This window comes from Salmo salar, chromosome 15 (assembly GCF_965601325.2).
Source record: "Salmo salar chromosome 15, fSalSal1, whole genome shotgun sequence".
Classification (NCBI taxonomy): Eukaryota; Metazoa; Chordata; class Actinopteri; order Salmoniformes; family Salmonidae; genus Salmo; species Salmo salar.
The window spans coordinates 2,309,997-2,332,422 of NC_138305.1; the positions used below are offsets into that span (position 1 = coordinate 2,309,997).

Genomic DNA, 22,426 nt, shown 5'->3' on the forward strand with positions numbered 1-22,426 from the left:
GTGAGAGTCAGAAGCCGACAGCCAAACAGGGACAAGATACTTTCATAGCAGGAACCAACATAATAAAACAACATAATGTCTATATTACTGTTGGACAAATCATGGTTTTAGAACAATCTACAGGAATGCTGTGAAGCAAAATCACCAGAAATTGCTTTGGTAAGAGGAAGGTAATGTCGGTGTCGGTAATTTTCGGTTTATCGTTCCAGCTCTAACTCAGAGTTTTCCTATAGCACCATAGTTCTAGAACATAGTTTGTCTGGCTCCGTAGTTCTAGAACTCAGCGTTCCTAACTACTGGTTCTAGAAGTCAGGAGACTTTCTAGCTCCGTAGTTCTAGAACTCAGCGTTCCTAACTACTGGTTCTAGAAGTCAGGAGTGTTTCTAGCTCCGTAGTTCTAGAACTCAGCGTTCCTAACTACTGGTTCTAGAAGTCAGGAGTGTTTCTAGCTCCGTAGTTCTAGAACTCAGCGTTCCTAACTACTGGTTCTAGAAGTCAGGAGTGTTTCTAGCTCCGTAGTTCTAGAACTCAGCGTTCCTAACTACTGGTTCTAGAAGTCAGGAGTGTTTCTAGCTCCGTAGTTCTAGAACTCAGCGTTCCTAACTACTGGTTCTAGAAGTCAGGAGTGTTTCTAGCTCCGTAGTTCTAGAACTCAGCGTTCCTAACAACTAGTTCTAGAAGTCAGGAGTGTTTCTAGTCCGTATTTCTAGAACTCAATAGAGAGAAAGAGAGCGGCAAGCACATCAGAAAAATCCCTGCATGTTTGTTTTGTCTGTCTTTGCAAACTATAGATGGAAGTCTTGGCTAAGTCCCTTGGCTAAGTCCCCTATTCCTCTGACTGACTCATCAGATTTCTTACACATCTAATCCGATTCCATCTAAGAGAAATGAGAGAACCTTGGCTCGTTGCTACTGTATGATGGTGAGAGGGAGCAGGTCTGCATTTCACCTTTATCTTTCCACATTAAATCCTTTGTCTGATGTGGCCCTTTGAAACCTTTTAGAAAAGGACCACAACAAGACACATTCATCTGTACTTCTGGATTGTTCTCCGAATTCTCCTTGATTTAGAGATTTTCTCTAAATATGTTTAATGCGTGCTGTTTTATCGTCCTGATTGCCACGGTCAGCCAACGAACGAAGGGCATATTACCACCATATCAAATCACAAAAGACAGACACACAATCCGTCAATAAAACACACAAGGTCCAAGACACAAAAACCCAACGCACAAAAGCTGCCAGACAGTACAAGCAGGAACTAAAGCAGTGATCATCATCAGTCATTTAGCCTTTTACTAATCCATCTCTAATTTCTGGTCCCGACTTGGCTCGTGTGTGTGTGTGTGTGTTTGGTTTTACTATCCTTGTGGAGACCAGAAGTCCTCACAAGTATAGCAAAACAAGGAACATTCGGACAAATGGAGACATTTCGCCGGTCCCCACAAGGAAAAAGGATATTTTAGGCTTAGGGGTCAGGGTTACAATTAGGGTTAGGGTTAGAACTAGGAATAGGTGTAAGGTTTAGGGTTAGCAATTATGGTTAGGGGTTAAGGTTAGGGTTAGGATTAGGTTAGGTTTAGGGAAAATACGATTTAGGGAAAATAAGAATTGTTTGGTCCCCACAAGGATAGTAAAACAAACATGTATGTATGTGTGTGTGTGTGTGTGTGTGTGTGTGTGTGTGTGTGCGTGCGCGCGTGCGTGCGTGCGTGTGTGCGTGTGTGTGTGCGTGTGTGTGTTTTAATGTGGTCGGTGTGGCTCTGGGAAGCTCTTCTGTACAGAGAAACAGATGTATCCAGTCAAAGGGAGGGAGAGAGGGCATCCCAGTAACATCACTGTCCCTGAGAAAGAGGATCGATTACAGGGATCTATTGAGGGCCCAGTGGATCCAGTTTCATAGCATCGGCCATGTGTGACCGCTAACGTGATGGTGCCACGTAGACTGTCTGCTGGGGACTGGAGGCGTTTGGAGATACACACACCACACACACACACACACACACACACACACACACACACACACACACACACACACACACACACACACACACACACACACACACACACACACACACACACACACACACACATCCAACCTCCTTGTTGTTCACCTCAGAGATCCGTACCTGTATTCACCTCTAACAGAACACAGGGGTCTATCCCAAATGGCACCCTATTCCCATAGGGAATGGTCCAAAGTAGTTCACTATCTAGGGAATAGGGTGCCATAGGGCTCTGGACCAAAGTAGTGCACTATCTAGGGAATAGCGTTCTATAGGGCTCTGGTCCAAAGTAGTGCACTATCTAGGGAATAGGGGTCCATTTGGGATGAAGACAGGGACAGACAGACAACTAAATCAGGGACTCTTGTCCTTTCAGCTCGGGTTTCAAGCCCATTCAGTTTCAGCCACTTTCAAAGAGCTTCAATGCCTTGCAATGGGATAGCATTGGCTCAATGCCTAAACAACTTACAGGGGTAAGACCTGGGTCATAAAACAGAGGTCCAGGAACCAAGATGTCCCTAAGGGTCTCTAAGGTTTAATAACTTACATAAATTATTGTGTCTGTTGAGTTCACACAGAATTTGAGAAGGGTGCAATTGTGGCCTGCAATTCGAGGTGTTCCTGCATGTGGGCATTCCTGCATCTGCAGGAACTCCAGTTTATGCTTATAGGACAACTAGGACAGGCGGGGGCACTCCAATACAGTAGGTGAAATTAATGCACAATAATGTAGGACGCCAGCCACCGATAAACCCCACAGAAGAAGGGGTGGGGGCAACAACGGGAGACAGCAAACCTACACCGGTAGACAATGTCCTTCGTCCCCGCCCGTCGGGCACTGTTTTCCCCCAGTTCTGTTAACGACGGCAAGGGCAGGTGTTCGGCAGGTGGGAGCGAAGGACACTGTTTTCTAGCTTAGCCAGCTAGTCCAATACACTGCAGGCGGGAGGCTAGTTAGCTAACACACGGTGCCGACCCCTGCTGTGCTCGCGGGAAGCGGAGGCGACCAGTAGACAGTGTCCTTTGCCCCCATCTGTCGGGAACAGGATTTCTCCGGTACACAGCAGGAACGCCCACATGCAGGAACACCCACATGCAGGAACGCCCACATACAGGAATGAGCACATGCAGGAACGCCCACATGCAGGAATGACCACATGCAGGAACGCCCACATGCAGGAACGCCCCGAATTGGGGGCTGCAGTTGCACACTATTGCAGAGCTTTGATTCAGTAGATATGGGTTGTAATTACTCTGGAGCGGTATACCGTGTATACCGTATACCGGGGTATTTGGAAAAATCCACGGGATGGTTTTTCAATACCGTCAATACCGTTGAAGCTATTTCTTTGAAGTTTAGCAATACATTTTAATATTTGTAGCTACTTTTTAAGTAAATACCTGCAGTCAACTTGTGCAATATGTTAGGAGATAATCGTGTTCAGATAGTGTTCTTCAATTCACCTGTCACATTCTTTTACATTATGAAGCTTACCGTAGTTCCCCAAAACAGTTGAGCCAGTCATGTGTTTGTTTGTAAATAGCACAACGGGAGAAAGCAGGAGCAGGTGAGTCCTGCTGTGTATTGACAGCTGCATGTTTTATATTGAGTCAACAGTGTTGTTTTTGCTTCAACAGAGTGATCAGGGACGTGCAACTATAGTTTTCTATCACAGAAAACACATTAGTGCAACACATTCGGCAGAAAGTAGCTTCATTTTCATCAGATGACAATAGAAATGCTATGCTTTTTGGCTGGCAGCAACACAAGTAAATGAGCGTACAATGAAACAGCAATGTCTTTTTTGCAAAAACGATGCATGACCATCGTATTTCTAATGTTTATTTATCATAGGAAAAAATGTAGCCAGCTATATTTCCTAATGTTTTGGATAAAGTTAATCTTCCATTTTACCAGAGAAAAGTAGGCTGGCTACACTGGAAAAAGTAGCTACTCGTCAAATCAAATCAAATCAAATTGTATTAGTCACATGCGCCGAATACAACAAGTGTAGGCCTTACAGTGAAATGCTTACTTACGAGCCCCTAATCAACAATGCAGTTTCTAAAAAATCTAAATAAGAATAAGAGATAAAAGTAACAAGTAGTTATAGAGCAGCAGTAAAATAACAATAGTGAGACTATACACAGAGGGGTACCGATACAGAGTTAATGTGCGGTGACACCGGTTAGTCGAGGTAATATGTACATGCAGGTAGAGTTATTGAAGTGACTATGCATAGATGACAACAGAGAGTAGTAGTGGTGTAAAGAGGTAGAGGGGGGGGGCAACGCAAATAGTCTGGGTAGCCATTTGACTAGATGTTCAGGAGTCTTATGGCTTGGGGGTAGGAGCTGTTTTGAAGCCTCTTGAACCTAGACTTGGCGCTCCGGTACCGCTTGCCGCGCGGTAGGAGAGAGAACAGTCTATGACTAGGGTGGGCAGAGTCTTTGACAATTTTTAGGGCCTTCCTCTGACACCGCCTGGTGTAGAGGTCCTGGATGGCAGGAAGGTTGGCCCCATTCGCGCCTTGCGGTCAGAGGCCGAGCAGTTGCCGTACCAGGCAGTGATTAAACCAGTCAAGATGCTCTCAATGGTGCAGCCAGTACTGTTCTTCCTTCAGAAAAGCATGCGTCAAAACAATTCTTTCCATTCTGGTAATAGATGCCCAATGGGGTTTTTTGCGGGGGTAATAGTGTAATAGCATAAATGAGAAAAGGACAGAATAACGATATGAACATCTGCATACTGCCAACCCTAGTTGTCATTACCTTATCTTTGGGCTCTCCCCACCTCCCACAATCCACTTTGTCCTGTACACTTAGCTAAGTCAAAGTCAACTCCTTCCCTTGTTCATGTCTCTGTTTAGCTCTCTGTCCTCTCCACACCTTGCCTTGTTAACAGTAACACCCCAGTCCTGCCCACTTAGCTATGTCCATGCTCTATACTGTCTAACTTGTACTGTCCATTCCTCCTTGCCAGGTACACTCCCCAGTCCTGCCCTCTTACTCCCTATACTGTCCACTCCTGGCCTTGTCAACTCCCTGTATGTCCACTCCCTGTCCTGTACTCTCCTGTACTCTACTTGCCTTGTACACTCCCGAGTCCTGCCCAGTCATTTATGTCACTCCCTATGCTGTCTAGCTGTCCACTCCTTGTCTTGTTAACTCCCAACTCCGGTCCAGTCCACGACTTATCACTGCTGTCCACTTGTCCTGTCTGTCAGTGGGTGTTCCCTGCAACTGCAGGAGGGGAAAGGCGACAATTGGCTTTTTCGACCACAAAATGCCTGCTGGGCCTCTATCAAGCCAAGCCCCTGCTGCTGCTGCAGGGAAATAACTCTCCATTTATTTAGAGGGCCGGTGACTTCCTTTGGGGTGTGTGTGTGTGTGTGTGTGTGTGTGTGTGTATGTGTGTGTGTGTGTGTGTGTGTGTGTGTGTGTGTGTGTGTGTGTGTGTGTGTGTGTGTGTGTGTGTGTGTGTGTGTGTGTGTGTACGATGTGTATTTAGAGAGGGTAAGCCTGTCATTCCTCTGGAGCAAGGCTAGAACAGAGAGCTGATCGACATCCCAAATAGCACGCTACTCCCTACATAGTGCACTACTTTCGACCAATGTGCTATGAGCCCTGGTCAAAAGTAGTGCACTATATAGAGAATAGGGTGCCATTTGGGACGCAATTCAAGAGACCTCAGTGGCCAGTGGCTGAGGACCAAACACAACCCTTGTTTAAAAAAAATGGAGTTCACAGGAAAGGTGATGTCCAGTCCCACACACATTAAGAATTCTATATCCTGACATGATGTTATTGGTTACAGGGCTCCAACCTGGAGCTATATGTGATGCCGCTAAAACACATGGTTGGGGATTCGCTAGTGGTCTGGTGATTATTTTGAATCCCCTCCAAATCTGTAGTGGTTTATGATGTTTGAACCATGTCATATGTTTACACCAGAGAGAAAAGAAAACAGGTAATTTGACCTTAATAACAACTACATGAAATCTTTAGTAATAATTTCCTAAAAGGGGAAGCAAGCAAAACAAACAATTGGTTTTGGGGTTTAACCGGGAATATAAAACCAGTGTCTGACATAACTTTAACTTTCTACCGTGTAAAAAACAAAATACTCACTAGGAACAATTAGAATACAATATTCAACAAGCGGAACGGACCCAGAACGGGGGTCAATACGGACCGATCAAATCTAAACTCAGTCGGGCATCCACTCCTGGTATCATATGAACGCACATGAGACATGGTAAAATGTGTAGAATTACCTTTAAAACGGCAACATTTTCTCTGCCAACAAAAGGGTTGTGAACAGTGTGAACAGTTTGGGGTCGCATGGGTTGTGAGGTGAGGATTTATTACTACGCCGATTAATGACGATATCCACCCGGACCCCACACACATGTGTGACCTCACATTCTCAAATAGTAATTGAGTACCCCACTATACATACTAACAGAATACTATTAGAAGATCAGTGTGTGTTCTCTTCATATCAACAGCAGATAACAATCCATTTTGATTTCAACTCATTACATGAATCTAAAAGCTTATAGGCTGACCACACCGCTCACGTCACGCCAACGTTATTCAATTATTGCACCCACACTGCTCGCGCACGCCAACGAGCGTCTGCGTTGCCAAGGGCTAAAATAGAAGTCAGTTCTATTTAAGTCCTGCCTCTCCCATCTCCTCATTGATTTATAGAAGCAGGTACCCACGTGCAATCTCCTCATTGGTTATACCCATGTGGGTGACTGAAAGACGAACTGTTGCCGGTTGTCATGGTAATACTATGAAAGTTTAGATGCCAATCACCATATGGCGGGGCGGCAGCGAGCCTAGTGGTTAGAGCGTTGGACTAGTAACCAAAAGGTTGCAAGATCGAATCCCCGAGCTGACAAGGTACAAATCTGTCATTCTGCCCCTGAACAAGGCAGTTAACCCACTGTTCCTAGGCCGTCATTGAAAATAAGAATTTGTTCTTAACTGACTTGCCTAGTTAAATAAAGGTAAAATAAAAGATGACTAGAAATGATTTGGTTGACTGTTTTTATGTGTGTATTAATTGTTGGAGTAGAGGACCTTGTGCATTTCAGGTCAAATAACAACCTAATGTTTATATCTCAGGACAAATTAGCGACAGCAAGCTAGCTAAATAGGACAAATTAGCTAGCAAGTGTAAGCTAACTAGCAAAATTGCCATAAATGTTTAATGCATTTCGACCTGTCCCCAAATTAATGTCATTGGTTCAGAGTTTGTTTTGATATTTTACCTGCGTGTCGTGATTGCGTTTGGTGTAGGGGGACAAAATAAATTTATGCACGATGGCACACGATGGCGCACGCACGCAGCCAGTTTGGGTTCCGTGTTAGGCACATCAAACACATTTCCCTTCAGATAAATTAAATTGCATTCCGATAATCAAAAACAATTGTTTGTTGTAGGAGTTGATAGGGGCGGCTCTATGGGATCCCATGGCCTACTCGTCTTGTTGGCCTATTCATCTTGTTAGCCTATTCATCTTGTTGGCCTACTCGTCTTGTTGGCCTTCTCATCTTGTTGGCCTTCTCATCTTGTTGGCCTACTCGTCTTGTTGGCCTTCTCATCTTGTTGGCCTACTCATCTTGTTGGCCTATTAATCTTGTTGGCATATTCATCTTGTTGGCATACTCATCTTGTTGGCCTACTCATCTTGTTGGCCTACTTATCTTGTTGGCCTATTCATCTTGTTGGCCTTCTCATCTTGTTGGCCTATTCATCTTGTTGGCCTATTCATCTTGTTGGCCTATTCATCTTGTTGGCCTTCTCATCTTGTTGGCCTATTCATCTTGTTGGCCTATTCATCTTGTTGGCCTTCTCATCTTGTTGGCCTATTCATCTTGTTGGCATATTCCTCTTGTTGGCATACTCATCTTGTTGGCCTATTCATCTTGTTGGCCTACTTATCTTGTTGGCCTATTCATCTTGTTGGCCTATTCATCTTGTTGGCCTATTCATCTTGTTGGCCTATTCATCTTGTTGGCCTTCTCATCTTGTTGGCCTATTCATCTTGTTGGCCTATTCATCTTGTTGGCCTATTCATCTTGTTGGCCTTCTCATCTTGTTGGCCTATTCATCTTGTTGGCCTATTGATCTTGTTGGCCTTCTCATCTTGTTGGCCTATTCATCTTGTTGGCCTTCTCATCTTGTTGGCCTATTCATCTTGTTGGCCTTCTCATCTTGTTGGCTGACGAAAAGTAAATGTGAACAGTTCTTCCAATATCTTCACTATGCACCTCGGAATTGGATAAAGACTCACACAGTTGTGTCCCCGATGTGTTCACTTGTAGCCTGTGAGAAAGACCCCGATCACATGATGGGCATTAGCGAATAAGAATCGCGCTATCTGAGAGAGCCACTTGAGTGAGAGGTGCTTCGGAGCAAGCAGCCGGGAGAAGGGAATTATAATTATTATATTACAGCCCAAGGCAACAGCGGCCACTGGCTGCAAAAGGCATGGATTTTTTTTAGGGGGCATTACGGCCACACAAAGGGGATGCCGCCGGGAAATTCCAGGCATATTGTGAACGAGAGACTAATGAGGTACGTACAACATGCATAACAAATCAGAGCTCATGCCTTTCACGCAGATTTTTCAAATCATCATTAGAGTCTCATCATGCAGCCTTACAATGTATTAAACATCTAAACATACAACCCAACGTTTGTAGAACAACTAAAGTTACATTAATAACTCTAAATTAAGCATATAGGAGCGCTCAACACAGAATAGCCACATGTGCGCACTCCCTCAAATCGTTTGGAGGAAATATCCTTTCTATTTTATTCAGCTTTGTTCAATTGTATTCTTCATAGTATAAAATAATATAAAATAATGCCAGGGAATTCTAAGAACATTTTGTCTGCTAAATGAACTAGTGTAGCCCCACAGCCATATGGCATAGTCAGATCAGGACCTGCTAAATGAACTAGTGTAGCCCACAGCCATATGGCATAGCCAAATCAGGACCTAACATAAGGACAACTCAGAGTATGTTATTCTGTTCTTCTGAAATAAACAACATTTTCTTCATTTCATGTTTCTTTAGACCTGTCTAAAATAAAGAATGGATTTATTGTGATGGTGTAGGCCTTATTACATGGATTTATTAGACTTTTTAAACTTTTTAAATGTGGCTTGTAGGCTATGTATCCCATCCGGCACACAATTGGCCCAGCGTCATCCAACTTTGGCCGTGGGAGGCCGTCATTGTAAAATAAGAATTTGTTCTTTATTGACTTGCCTAGTTAAATAAAGGTTCAATTAAAATAAAATAAAAAATGAAAAAAATGTGTTGAAGCCAGGAGATGCTGAATGTGTTTATGTTAATTAACGGTCAATTACCGAGATTGTCTGTTATTTGCTTGACAATCATCGGCTGACAACATTTCATGACCGCCACAGCCCTCCACCATCGCTATCTAAACATTGTTTATGTCCTCCAGTCTTGGACACACACACACAAACAGTGTTGAAACAGGCAGATGCTTGACAGCTTAATTCTATGTTGTCTACCAGAGGAGAAGAGAAGAGGAGATGAGAGCTGCCTTGTCGGATCAGGCCGGACTAACTGACTGACACAGTAAACCTGACACCACCTTTTCTATTCTCTCTTCTCACAACACGCTTTACATAACTATCACATCTGTCATGTCCAATCACTACACTATCCTGTGGCACAGAGAGAGAGAGAGAGAGAGAGAGAGAGAGAGAGAGAGAGAGAGAGAGAGAGAGAGAGAGAGAGGAGCTGCTCACTTTGCATCTTCCTACAGTCTGTGAATGTAACGCTCTGAGACCAGACAGGAAAGACAGAGCTACCCTATTTCATTGTGGAGCTAGAGGAGTTAGAGCCCTGTCTATGTTCGTAGATAAGATGAGAGCACCCCTCCAGCTAGGATGGAGTCCGTCACTCCTCAACAGGCCAGGCTTGGTCCTGTTTGTGGGTGAGTCCCAGAAAGAGGGCCAATTATCTACAAATTCTATCTTTTGGGAGGGGCAGAAAACAGTTTTCAACCAGCGATTGAGTTGTGAGACTCTGCTGTAGAGCTCATCACTCCCCCTAACTGGGCTACAGTAGGCTACTGTAGTCTAGCCTACTGTAGGCTAGACTACAGTAGGCTAGGCTCAAAGGCTCTGCATGGTCAATCACAGCTTCAGCTTCAGTACCAGCTAGACTACAGTAGGCTAGGCTCAAAGGCTCTGCATGGTCAATCACAGCTTCAGCTTCAGTACCAGCTAGACTACAGTAGGCTAGGCTCTGCTTGGTCAATCACAGCTTCAGCTTCAGTACCAGCTAGACTACAGTAGGCTAGGCTCAAAGGCTCTGCATGGTCAATCCCAGCTTCTGCTTCAGTACAAGCTAGACTACAGTAGGCTAGGCTCAAAGGCTCTGCATGGTCAATCACAGCTTCAGCTTCAGTACCAGCTAGACTACAGTAGGCTAGGCTCAAAGGCTCTGCATGATCAATCACAGCTTCAGCTTCAGTACCAGCTAGACTACAGTAGGCTAGGCTCAAAGGCTCTGCTTGGTCAATTACAGCTTCAGCTTCAGTACCAGCTAGACTACAGTAGGCTAGGCTCAAAGGCTCTGCTTGGTCAATCACAGCTTCAGCTTCAGTACCAGCTAGACTACAGTAGGCTAGGCTAAAAGCCTCTGCTTGGTCAATCACAGCTTCAGCTTCAGCTACAGATAGACTATTGTCTAGCAGCAGTAAGCATAAATTGGCTTTTCAGGCTCGGTAATAATGGGCTCCGTCTCACTCCATCTCTTGCTCTGCGGTTGCCATGGCAGCCTGTCCCAGGGCGTTGGCCGTAACTTGACCTCTGCAGAGCACCATCCAGGAGTCAACAGGAAGTAGCTGCTAGGTCAGTGGCCGGACACAAAGCCACATAACACAGACCAAAGTTTTCTTCTGTTTCCCACTTCCAAGCAAACTCAACTCACTTTCAGCCAAGTAAATATGAGGATTCTGTCTGAGCTCTGGGCAGCCGTTGCAAGTCAGGGGCATGCTGCAGAGTACTGGGGGTGTAGGCTAAGTAGGGAAACACTCTCTCTGTCTGTCTCTCGCTCTCGCTCTCTCTCCATCTCTGTCTTGCTCTCACTCTCCCTGCTCTCTCTGCTCATCTCGCTTTCTCCTCATGTCTCTCGCTCTTTCTCTCTGTTTCTGTGTCTCTCCATCTCCCCTGTCTCTCTTTCTCTCTTTCTCTTCCCCCCTTTTACACTCTCATAAGTCCTAACAAAACCTCTCCAAGCCCCAATCCTTCTGTCTCTATTCATGCAAACACATTGTTAGCATTGCTAACAGCACTGCAGGCCTGGTTCCCCTTTCTGTAACGCAGAAGACAAAAGGCTAACATAGCTAGCAGACCCCAGGGCTGCTTCTCAAGTGACACCCTATCCCCTATATAGTGCCCTACTTTTGAACAGAGCCCATAGGGACTAGGGTGCCATTTGGGACACAACCATAAATAAACCGCTAATGCCCAGCACACTCTCTCACTGTGGGGTGCCAGCAAGGGAAGACTGCTCTGGAACCATATGGGTGTTAGTTGTGTTTCCCTGTTGAGGTACTGGACTGATTATACATGGCAGATCAGAGTAGAGGAGAGGAAGGGAGGGAGGGAGGGAGGAGAGAGAGAGGAGGGGATTAGAGGAGAAGAGAAAGAAAGGAGGGGAAGGGAGGAGAGGAAGGGAGGAGAGGAAAAGAGGAGAGGAGAGGAAAAAGAGAGGAGGGGAAGGGAGGAGAGGAGAGAGAGGAGGGGACGGGAGGAGAGGAGAGAGAGGGGAGGGGAAGGGAGGAGAGGAGAGAGAGAGGAGGGGAAGGGAGGAGAGGGGAGAGAAAGGAGGGGAAGGAAGGAGAGGGGAGGAGAGGAAGGGAGGAGAGGAAGGGAGGAGCGGAAGGGAGAGGAAGGGAGGAGATGGGAGGAGATCAGAGGAAGCAAGGAGAGGAAAGAGAGAGGAGGGGAAGGGAGGAGAGGGGAGGAGAGGGGAGGAGAGGGGAGAGACAGAGAGAGAGAGAGCGAGAGAGAGAGAGAGAGAGAGAGAGAGAGAGAGCTGCACACACACACATACACATATACACACACACACACACTAAAACACACCACTACCCATACATTCAGTGGTTCGCCAGTGTGTGCTGAACAGAAGCCTGTCTGGGGAAGAGTTTAGAGGGGGAGGACTGGAAAAAAGGACCACAAGGGCCACCGCCCAGAACCCCCTGACACTCCCTGTGCTGAGAGAGATGGGATACACACACACACACACACACATTCCACCAACACTGAAGTTTACCCTAAACCCCCACGCCTTTTTCCATCTCCCACTCCATCTCCATCCTTTCATCCCTCCATCCCTCCATCCTCCTGCGGTCTGCCATTATCCTCAAAGAGGACCCAGCCCCTCCACCCCCATTAACACTGTGTCCCAAATGGCACCCTATTTCCTATGGGCTGTAGTCAAAAGTAGTGTACTACTAGGGAATAGGGAGTAATACATCTAATTTGGGATGCATCCAGTCTCATCTCCATTCACATTCTCCTCAAACAGTCAGTCAGTCGTACAAAGACTCAGTCAGAACCTATGATGCATGAGTAGGAGTTACCAGGTGAGGAGAGAGATGCTTAACGACAGACAGACCCAGGGATATGTGAGGGGCTGGGGGGTTCCAAACATAGTAAAACGGGATGCTTGTTGAAGGGAGGGCTTGATGGCCTGTATTCTTATATTACAATGACAGCCTACCCCAGACAATTGTGCACCGCCATGTGGGACTCCCAATCACGGCAGTTGTGATACAGCCTGGGATCAAACCAGGGTATGTAGTGACACCTCTAGCCCTGAGATACGGTGCCTTAGATGGCTGCGCCACTCGGGAGCCCATAAGTACTCTTATAAGCCCAGTAATTGCACAATCAATCGCGTGTGAAAGCAGAGTTTTGACGAAAGTCTTAAAATGAAGCACATTAATCTGCTTTACACATGGTACAGCCTAACTGGCATATTAAAAACAGAACTGTACATAACCTCTGTTGAAATGCTACGGATTATATGTTTTTTTATTTGTGGGCCATTCTCAATCAAAAATAATATTAGTAGTCTATATGTAAAGAGCAGATTAAATGGAGAATAGTCTGATGGGTGAGAATATTATCAAGCGCTTGTCAAATAGTGAATGAGAGACTGATGAAGTGTGTGCAGTCTGCGCAAGAAACAGAGCAGAGCGCTTACCTTTCATGAGACTTTTTTCAAATCCTCATGCAGCCTTAGAAATGTGTTAGAAATCAAAACATACACTGAGTGTTCAACCCCCCCCCCCACCCCCCACCCCCCACTCCAATACTTCCCACAGGTGTGTCAAGTTGTCTGGATGTTCTCTGGGTGGTGGACCATTCTTTATACACATGGGAAACAGAAGTGAGGTAGCCAGATACAGGAGCTTTCAGTCAATGAAACCTGGACCCAGCAGAGTCAGTCTGGACTGGCAAGGGAATCCATTTCTAAACACTCTCCTCCTTCTCTTCACCACTGCACCGGCCCAAAGTCATTATGGGGATGAAAGAATCTGCCAGTTGGTAGCTGCCTGCAGTTATTTATGGATAGCCTTCAATAAGCACAGATAGAAAAGGATACACATTCATGAACACACACACACACACACACACACACACACACACACACACACACACACACACACACACACACACACACACACATTGCATGCATATACAAAGGAGCACAAGCACATACACTGCACACACCCCATACTTACTGACACTAGTCCAAATTCCACTATTTGATGTGCTTTTTATCTAAATTCAGCTTATGTCAGAGGATCATGCTAGTGCTTCATATGTAGCACATCAGATCAGTTAACATGAAACCTCAATGCTCTCTCTGAGAAGACGAGAACACACCAAACACTCCTGGTGTAGTTATGATGAGGTCTGGACTGGTGAATTTATGATGAGGTCTGGACTGATGAATTTATGATGAAGTCTGGACTGGTGTAGTTATGATGAGGTCTGGACTGGTGTAGTTATGATGAGGTCTGAACTGGTGTAGTTATGATGAGGTCTGGACTGGTGTAGTTATGATGAGGTCTGGACTGGTGTAGTTATGATGAGGTTTGGACTGGTGTAGTTATGATGAAGTCTGGACTGGTGTAGTTATGATGAGGTCTGGACTGGTGAAGTTATGATGAGGTCTGGACTGGTGTAGTTATTGTGACGACCCTCCCACTCTGTCTGCCGTATTTTCTCTCTTTGCTCTTGTTTCCTTATTAGGATGCCGGTGGGCGGAGTTGGAAGGGTCGTCAGCTACATGGGAAACACCTGGGCCCGGGTGTGTCCCAGGATAAAGGCACCTCTTCCACAGTCATTGGGTAGACTCTCTCCATGCAGACACCTTGTTGTTTTTGGTTGTGCTAGTTGTGGTATCTAATAAATATATATTTTTGATACTCCTTGTCTCCACGTTGTCTCCCTTTTGTTGCGAACTCTGAGCCGGTTCGTAACATTATGATGAGGTCTGGACTGGTGTAGTTATGATGAGGTCTGGACCGGTTGAATTTATGATGAAGTCTGGACTGGTGTAGTTATGATGAGGTCTGGACTGGTTTAGTTATGATGAGGTCTGGACTGGTGTAGTTATGATGAGGTCTGGACTGGTGTAGTTCTGATGAGGTCTGGACTGTTGTAGTTATGATGAGGTCTGGACTGGTGTAGTTATGATGAGGTCTGGACTGGTGTAGTTATGATGAGGTCTGGACTGGTGTAGTTATGATGAGGTCTGGACCGGTTGAATTTATGATGAAGTCTGGACTGGTGTAGTTATGATGAGGTCTGGACTGGTTTAGTTATGATGAGGTCTGGACTGGTGTAGTTATGATGAGGTCTGGACTGGTGTAGTTCTGATGAGGTCTGGACTGTTGTAGTTATGATGAGGTCTGGACTGGTGTAGTTATGATGAGGTCTGGACTGGTGTAGTTATGATGAGGTCTGGACTGGTGTAGTTATGATGATGTCTGGACTGGTGTAGTTATGATGAGGTCTGGACTGGTGTAGTTATGATGAGGTCTGAACTGGTGTAGTTATGATGAGGTCTGGACTGGTGTAGTTATGATGAGGTCTGGACTGGTGTAGTTATGATGAGGTTTGGACTGGTGTAGTTATGATGAAGTCTGGACTGGTGTAGTTATGATGAGGTCTGGACTGGTGAAGTTATGATGAGGTCTGGACTGGTGTAGTTATTGTGACGACCCTCCCACTCTGTCTGCCGTATTTTCTCTCTTTGCTCTTGTTTCCTTATTAGGATGCCGGTGGGCGGAGTTGGAAGGGTCGTCAGCTACATGGGAAACACCTGTCTCCACGTTGTCTCCCTTTTGTTGCGAACTCTGAGCCGGTTCGTAACATTATGATGAGGTCTGGACTGGTGTAGTTATGATGAGGTCTGGACTGGTGTAGTTATGATGAGGTTTGGACTCGTGAAGTTATAATGAGGTCTAGACTGGTGTAGTTATGATGAGGTCTGGACTGGTGTAGTTATGATGAGGTCTGGACTGGTGTAGTGATAATGAGGTCTGAATTGGTGTAATTATGATGAGGTTTGGACTCGTGAAGTTATAATGAGGTCTGGACTAGTGTAGTTATGATGAGGTCTGGACTGGTGTAGTTATGATGAGGTCTGGACTCGTGACGTTATAATGAGGTCTGGACTGGTTTAGGTATGATGAGTAGGCAGTGCGGCAGGTAGCCTAGTGGTTAAGAGTGTTGGGCCAGTAACCGAAAGGTCGCTGGATTGAATCCCCAAGCCGACTAGGAGAAGAAAAAAAAGTTGATGTGCCATTGAGCAAGGCACTTAACCCTAATTGCTCTTGATAGTCCCTCTGGATAAGAACATCTGCTAAATTACTTAAATATAGATCATGCATTTGTCTGTATCACTAGAGACTTCTTGGCAAACCCACAGGACAAGATGAATAATAACCTAACGCCAACTTTTGTTCAATCATTTCCAAACGCAATAAAATGTTGCTCCAGATGTGTGTCATCCACATCACCAGGATGTACTTCTGACAGGTCTATTGCTGCCTGCTCTTTTTCATCAGATATTCCCAACCCCTTCTTCCATTTATCCTCTTTCTAAATGTTACAGCCCTCATCAGAATCAGACTGCTGCCTGAAAAACAATCCGATTGCTTTTTATGCAAATGTTTTCACTAATGCAATTGGAAAAAATTGAGGCTGATTCTCAGAAGACAACACTGTTTTTCACAACTCGTTAATAGCAGTTGAATCCCCCCCCCCCCCCCGCCAGCACAGAAAGTGATGCCTCCCTCTAGACTACTACAATATAGTTCTACTATAATTACTGTAGTATTACTATAATAGTACTTCTATAGTACAATTAGGTATTCACCAACCTTGCAATGCTTGCACCAATTTGAGAAAGACAGAATACACTAAAATATAAATAAAATAGGAATGGAATAGAATAGAAGAAAATAGAATAGAAACATGTTTAAGGAGATGTCAATAATCTGTTATACTGTGAGTATTTAATACAGTGAACCACTCCAGTTTGATTTAAGAAGAGGATGTGGTGTGTTCGTATGTTAAGCACTAGGCAGTTAGTCAACAGGACACCTATCCAGAGCAGCGCTGCGGGCCACAAATCTCCAAAATGTTAAGGCCATCACAAATCCCCAGAACACCAACGCCAACAACAGAATCATTCACTGCAGCTTAACCGGCCCCTGCTTATACACAGGACTCAACACACACACACCCCGCGAACGCAAACATTACCAGGCTTTCAGCACCAACTCAATTACACCTTCACTGTGACCGCTTTGACATGAAACGACTTCCATTTGAGTGTACGTGTGTCAAGTGCTTCGGCGGCAGCCAAGCGAACGCTCGCTCTTTCCATCTCTCTGCGCTGGGCCCTTGGTTGTTTGGAGAGGAGAATGGTATGTGGGATTCCAAGCGGCTGAGCCCATTTCTAAAGCACTCAGAGACACACTCAGCTCAGTGAAACAGTGTGTGCCTTCCAAATGGCACCCTATTCCATTTATAGTGCACTCCTTTTGACCAGGGCCCTATGTACTGTAGTGCACTACGAAGGGAATAGGGTGCCATTTGGGATCCGTCCATGGTGACGAGGAGGAGTGTTTAAGCCTCAGGTATCTATTTCCCTTCAACACCTGGCACACATTAGGTCTGCAGGTAATGAAACAAAAATATAAAACGCAACATGCAAAAATGTCAAAGATTTTACTGAGTTACATTTCAAATAAGGAAATCAGTAAATTTAAATAAATTCATTAGGTCCTAATCTATGGATTTCACATGACTGGGAATACAGATATGCATCTGTTGATCACAGATACCTTAAAAAAAGGTATGGGCATGGATCAGAAAACCAGTCAGTATCTGGTGTGACCACCTTTACCTCATGTAACCTGACACATGTCCTTCACATAGAGTTGATCAGGCTGTTGATTGTGGCCTGTGGAATGTTGTTCCACTCCTCTTCAATGGCTGTGTGAAGTTGCTGGATATTTGCGGGAATTGGAACACGCTGTCGTACACTTTGATCTGGAACATCCCAAACATGATCAATGGGTGACATGTCTGATGAGTACGCAGGCCATGGAAGAACTGAGACATTTTCAACGTCCAGGAATTGCAACATCTTGCTGAAACATGAGGTGTTGATGGCGGATGAATGGCATGACGGGGTGGGAGGTAGCCTAGTGGTTAGAGCGTTGGACTTGTAATTGAATGGTTGCGAGATCGAATCCCTGAGCTGTCAAGGTACAAATCTGTTGTTCTGCCCCCTGAACAAGGCAGTTAACCCACTGTTCCTAGGCCGTCATTGTAAATAAGAATTTGTTCTTAACTGACTTGCCCAGTTAAATAAAGGTTAAATAAATGACAATGGACATTAGTATCTCTGTGCATTCAAATTGCCATTGATAAATGCAATTGTGCTTGTTGTGTGTAGCTTATGCCTGCCCATACCACAACCCCATGATTGAGCACTCTGTTCACAAGCTTGCGTGCTCACTAACAGGGATGTAAACAAATTTGTGCACAGAATTTGAGAGAAATAAGCTTTTTGTGCATATGGAACATTTCTGGCGTCTTTTATTTCAGCTCATAAAACATAGGACCAACACTTTACATGTTGTGTTTAAATGTTTGTTCAGCATAGTTACAGTAGAGAGGACAGACAGGTCGGAACACTCGTGTGTGTGTGTGTGTGTGTATGTGTGTGTGTGCGTGCGTGTGTGTGTTGTGTAGACTCATAGTCTGAAATATTTCTTCTACGTGATCTAAATGTATTTGGGGCAAAACATCCAAAAGACAGAGAACACCATCATCATCAGAGTCGCTCTGTGACAAAAATGCAGCACAGAAAACTAAAATCAGCATAGATTTTCCGGATGCAAAGGATGTATACAATGTCTATATACCCAATATCTACTGTATATGGGGCTCCCAAGTGGCGCAGTGGTCTAAGGCACTGTATCTCAGTGCTAGAGGCGTCACTACAGACACCCTGGTTCAAATCCAGGCTGTTTCACAACTGACTGTGATTGGGAGTCCCATAGGGCGGCGCACAATTGGCCCGGGTTTGGCCGGTGTAGGACGTCATTGTAAATAAGACTTTGTTCTTGACTGACTTGCCTAGTTAAATAAAGGTTCAAAATGTTTTAAATATACCCAATATCTAGATACCCAATATATATACTGTATACCCAATATCTAGATACCCATTATATATACTGTATACCCAATACCTAGATACCCATTATATAGACTCTATCTAGATACCCAATATCTAGATTCCCATTATCTTTTAAACCACATCTAGATACCCATTATCTATTTACACCATATATGTACCCATTATCTATATACACCATATCTATATACCCATTATATATATACACCATATCTATATACCCATTATCTAGATTCACCATATGTCTATACAAAATATCTAGATACCTATTATCTAGATTTCCATGATCTATATACCCAATATCTTGATACACCATATCTAGATACCCATTATCTATATACCCATTATCTAGACACACCATATCTAGATACCAATTATCTAGATACCCATTATCTAAATACACCATATCTAGATACACCATATCTAGATACACCATATCTAGATACACCATATCTAGATACACCATATCTAGATACCCATTATCTATATACACCATATCTAGATAACAATTATCTAGATACACCATATCTAGATACACCATATCTAGATACACCATATCTAGATACCCATTATCTAGATTTCTATTATCTATATACCCAATATCTGGATACACCATTATCTAGATACTCATTATCTAGATACACCATATCTTGATACACCATATCTAGATACACCATATCTAGATACACCATATCTAGATACACCATATCTAGATACCCATTGTCTAGATTTCCATTATCTATATACCCAATATCTGGATACACCATTATCTAGATACCCATTGTCTAGATACCCATTATCTATATACACCATATCTATATACCCATTATATATATACACCATATCTATATACCCATTATCTAGATTCACCATATGTCTATACAAAATATCTAGATACCCATTATCTAGATTTCCATTATCTAGATACCCATTGTCTAGATACCCATTATCGAGATACACCATATCTTGATACACCATTATCTTGATACACCATTATCTAGATAACCATTGTCTAGATACCCCATAGTCTAGATACACCATATCTAGATACACCATATCTAGATAGCCAATATCTAGATACCCATTGTCTAGATACCCATTATCTATATACCCATTATCTAGATACCCATTATCTATATACCCAATATCTACAGTATATACAGAGGGTATATAGATAACCTACAGTTTACATATACTGAAGGTACTGTGGATAGGGGTTTTCTCTCCATCACAGCTTAACAAGGGGGAATACCATAGCTGTAAATACATTGTTAATGCATACTGTTCGTACACATGGGAGCACTTACGCACTTAGCTCAGATGGCCAAACCTCTCATTGGAATAAAAGAGTAGAATTAAGAAATATTTTTTTTTAAAGGAAAGCATGAGGATTTGCTGTTTAAACACAACACAAATTACAACATGAGAGAAGTTTGGTTTATGTGGTCGTCATTATTAAATTATTCAAATAATTATACTCCTAAAAAATGATTTTTAAACGGAATAGGCTACAGTTCCATGGTGTGTGTAATCTGGGAAGAGAGTTTCCCTGCAGTGTTATGTTCGATGTTTCAGCCTGAATGGAAAATTGAAATTGGCATGTTGGATATCTGACTATGTATTATAAGGAAGGCTTCAAGTTCATGTTCTGAAAGGGGGGAATCCGGGTTTCTCTGTGGGTTGTCCACATTGTATTACAATGTAGCAAACTGAATGAATTCATAAGGAATTAAACAAACGACAGACTGACTCCTGCCACTGTCTGTCAACACACAGCCTTGGACAATATTGCATTATTAGCCCACTGTATTATAATGATTGCATTTAATTGAGGTATAGCCTTTATATAATCATATATATATATTACATAATAATGTCAAAGAACAAACACTTCTGTGGTAGGCAATAAGAAAGCGGCATCGATCAACAATAGCCTTTATTCATAAGAAAATGGACTTAGACCAATTGTTCATTTAAAAATGAAACCAGTGACAGATAGCAGCCATTCTGCATCTGCTACGATTTACAGTAGGTTACGAAACATGGCAGTAATGACAGGTCGAGAGAGGCAAAGAAACATGTCTGTGTTCTGTTCTGTGCAACAGCATACTATGCGCATCGCAAATTCAGTCATACATTTCATTTTAAAAGAATTTCACCACCAATAGCCCAATATTTCCATTGAGCGCCTTGCGAGGAAATTCTCTGGCGGCTCAAACAAAGTACGCATTGTAGTAGCCTAACTTTCAAAGGCTTCTAGCCGATGAGTTGGATAAATAAACACACAAGGAAAAGAAACAACAGCATGAAAACGTTTCAGATCAACTTACCAGTGTCGAATTGTCTCGAAGCAGTCGATGATAAAGAACCAACTAGCAGAAGGGCAGCCGTGATTGTCAAAAATGAATCCATCGCTCAAGTCGTGAAAGAGAGAGAGCGAGAGAGAGAGACAACGAGAGCGGGACTTGTCTTGGGTAGGTTACGGTCGTGTTCTGTGCGAGGAGTGCTGAGACTGGAAAGTGTTCGGGAACTTCGGACGCAGGTGAACTGTTGTTCTGAACGCTGCCTGATGCGGACTGATGCGGCGAATCGTTTTGTGTGGAGGTGTCGTTCCAAGTCCGCGATAGAAGTCTGAAGTGAACTCCAAGGCAGGCAGGTCTAACCACACACACACACAGACACACACACACACACACACACACACACACACACACACACACACACACACACACACACACACACACACACACACACACACATAGAAACACAAGAGAGCAACAAGGGATCCTATTTCCAATCATGTGACAGGAAATCGGAGCAATGGATTCAACCTGCAGCATTGGGCACGGAGAGAGAGGAGAGAGACAGAGAGAGATAGACAGAGAGCGATAGAGACAGAGAGTGAGAGAGAGAGAGGGGGGAGAGAGGGAGAGAGAGAGAGAGAGAGAGAGAGAGAGAGAGAGAGCAAATAGAGAAAGAGCAGAGCGAGAGATAGATGAGAGAGATAGAGACAGAGAGTGTGAGAGAGAGAGGGGGAGAGAGGGAGAGAGAGAGAGAGAGAGCAAATAGAGAAAGAGCAGAGCAGAGATAGATGAGAGAGAGGAGGGGGAGAGAGAGGGGGGAGAGGGAGAGAGAGAGATGGGGAGAGATAGAGAGGGGGAGAAAGAGAGAGAGAGATCAAATAGAGAAAGAGCATACCTAGGGAGAGAGGGAGGGAGAGGGAGGGAGAGAGAGCGAGAGAGAGAAAAGAGAGAAAGAGAGAGAAAGAGAGAGCTGAGTGGGAGTCATTGAGGGACGGGTTTGCATGTCAGCGTGGTATTGAGCGCCTTAGTGCAATAGTGACACATTATTAAAGTCTACAAACGTCTTATAAACCATAAACCAAACCGTGTAATAACATTGGTTCAAATAGGCCTACCTTTATTTTAACAGGTTAGGAAGATGATTGAGAAGTTATGAGATCACATTCTCAGTTATAACAACAATGACCTAATTGCATGGAAGCTGGGAATGGTTAGGTATGAGGGGCCAGATTGGAACCCAGCCAGGAGAATGGAGTTTAACACCCCTACTGCGATACATTCCTTGGGCTCTTCAGTGACCAGTGATACTCC

General features: G+C 44.1%; 1 protein-coding gene across 2 annotated transcripts in view; it reads right to left on the minus strand.

Moving 5' to 3' along the window:
- Nucleotides 1–21,661, minus strand: part of LOC106592780 (kremen protein 1) — a 132,284-nt gene extending 110,623 nt beyond the window's left edge. The window contains exon 1 of one of the 2 annotated variants that reach the window (XM_045695274.2): nucleotides 21,143–21,661. In XM_045695274.2, coding sequence (XP_045551230.1) covers nucleotides 21,143–21,224 — 82 coding nt within the window. In that variant the 5' untranslated portion in view covers nucleotides 21,225–21,661. The remainder of the gene's footprint in view (nucleotides 1–21,142) is intronic. The other variant, XM_045695275.2, reaches the window with a different exon arrangement.
- Between the last annotated feature and the right edge of the window lie 765 nt (nucleotides 21,662–22,426).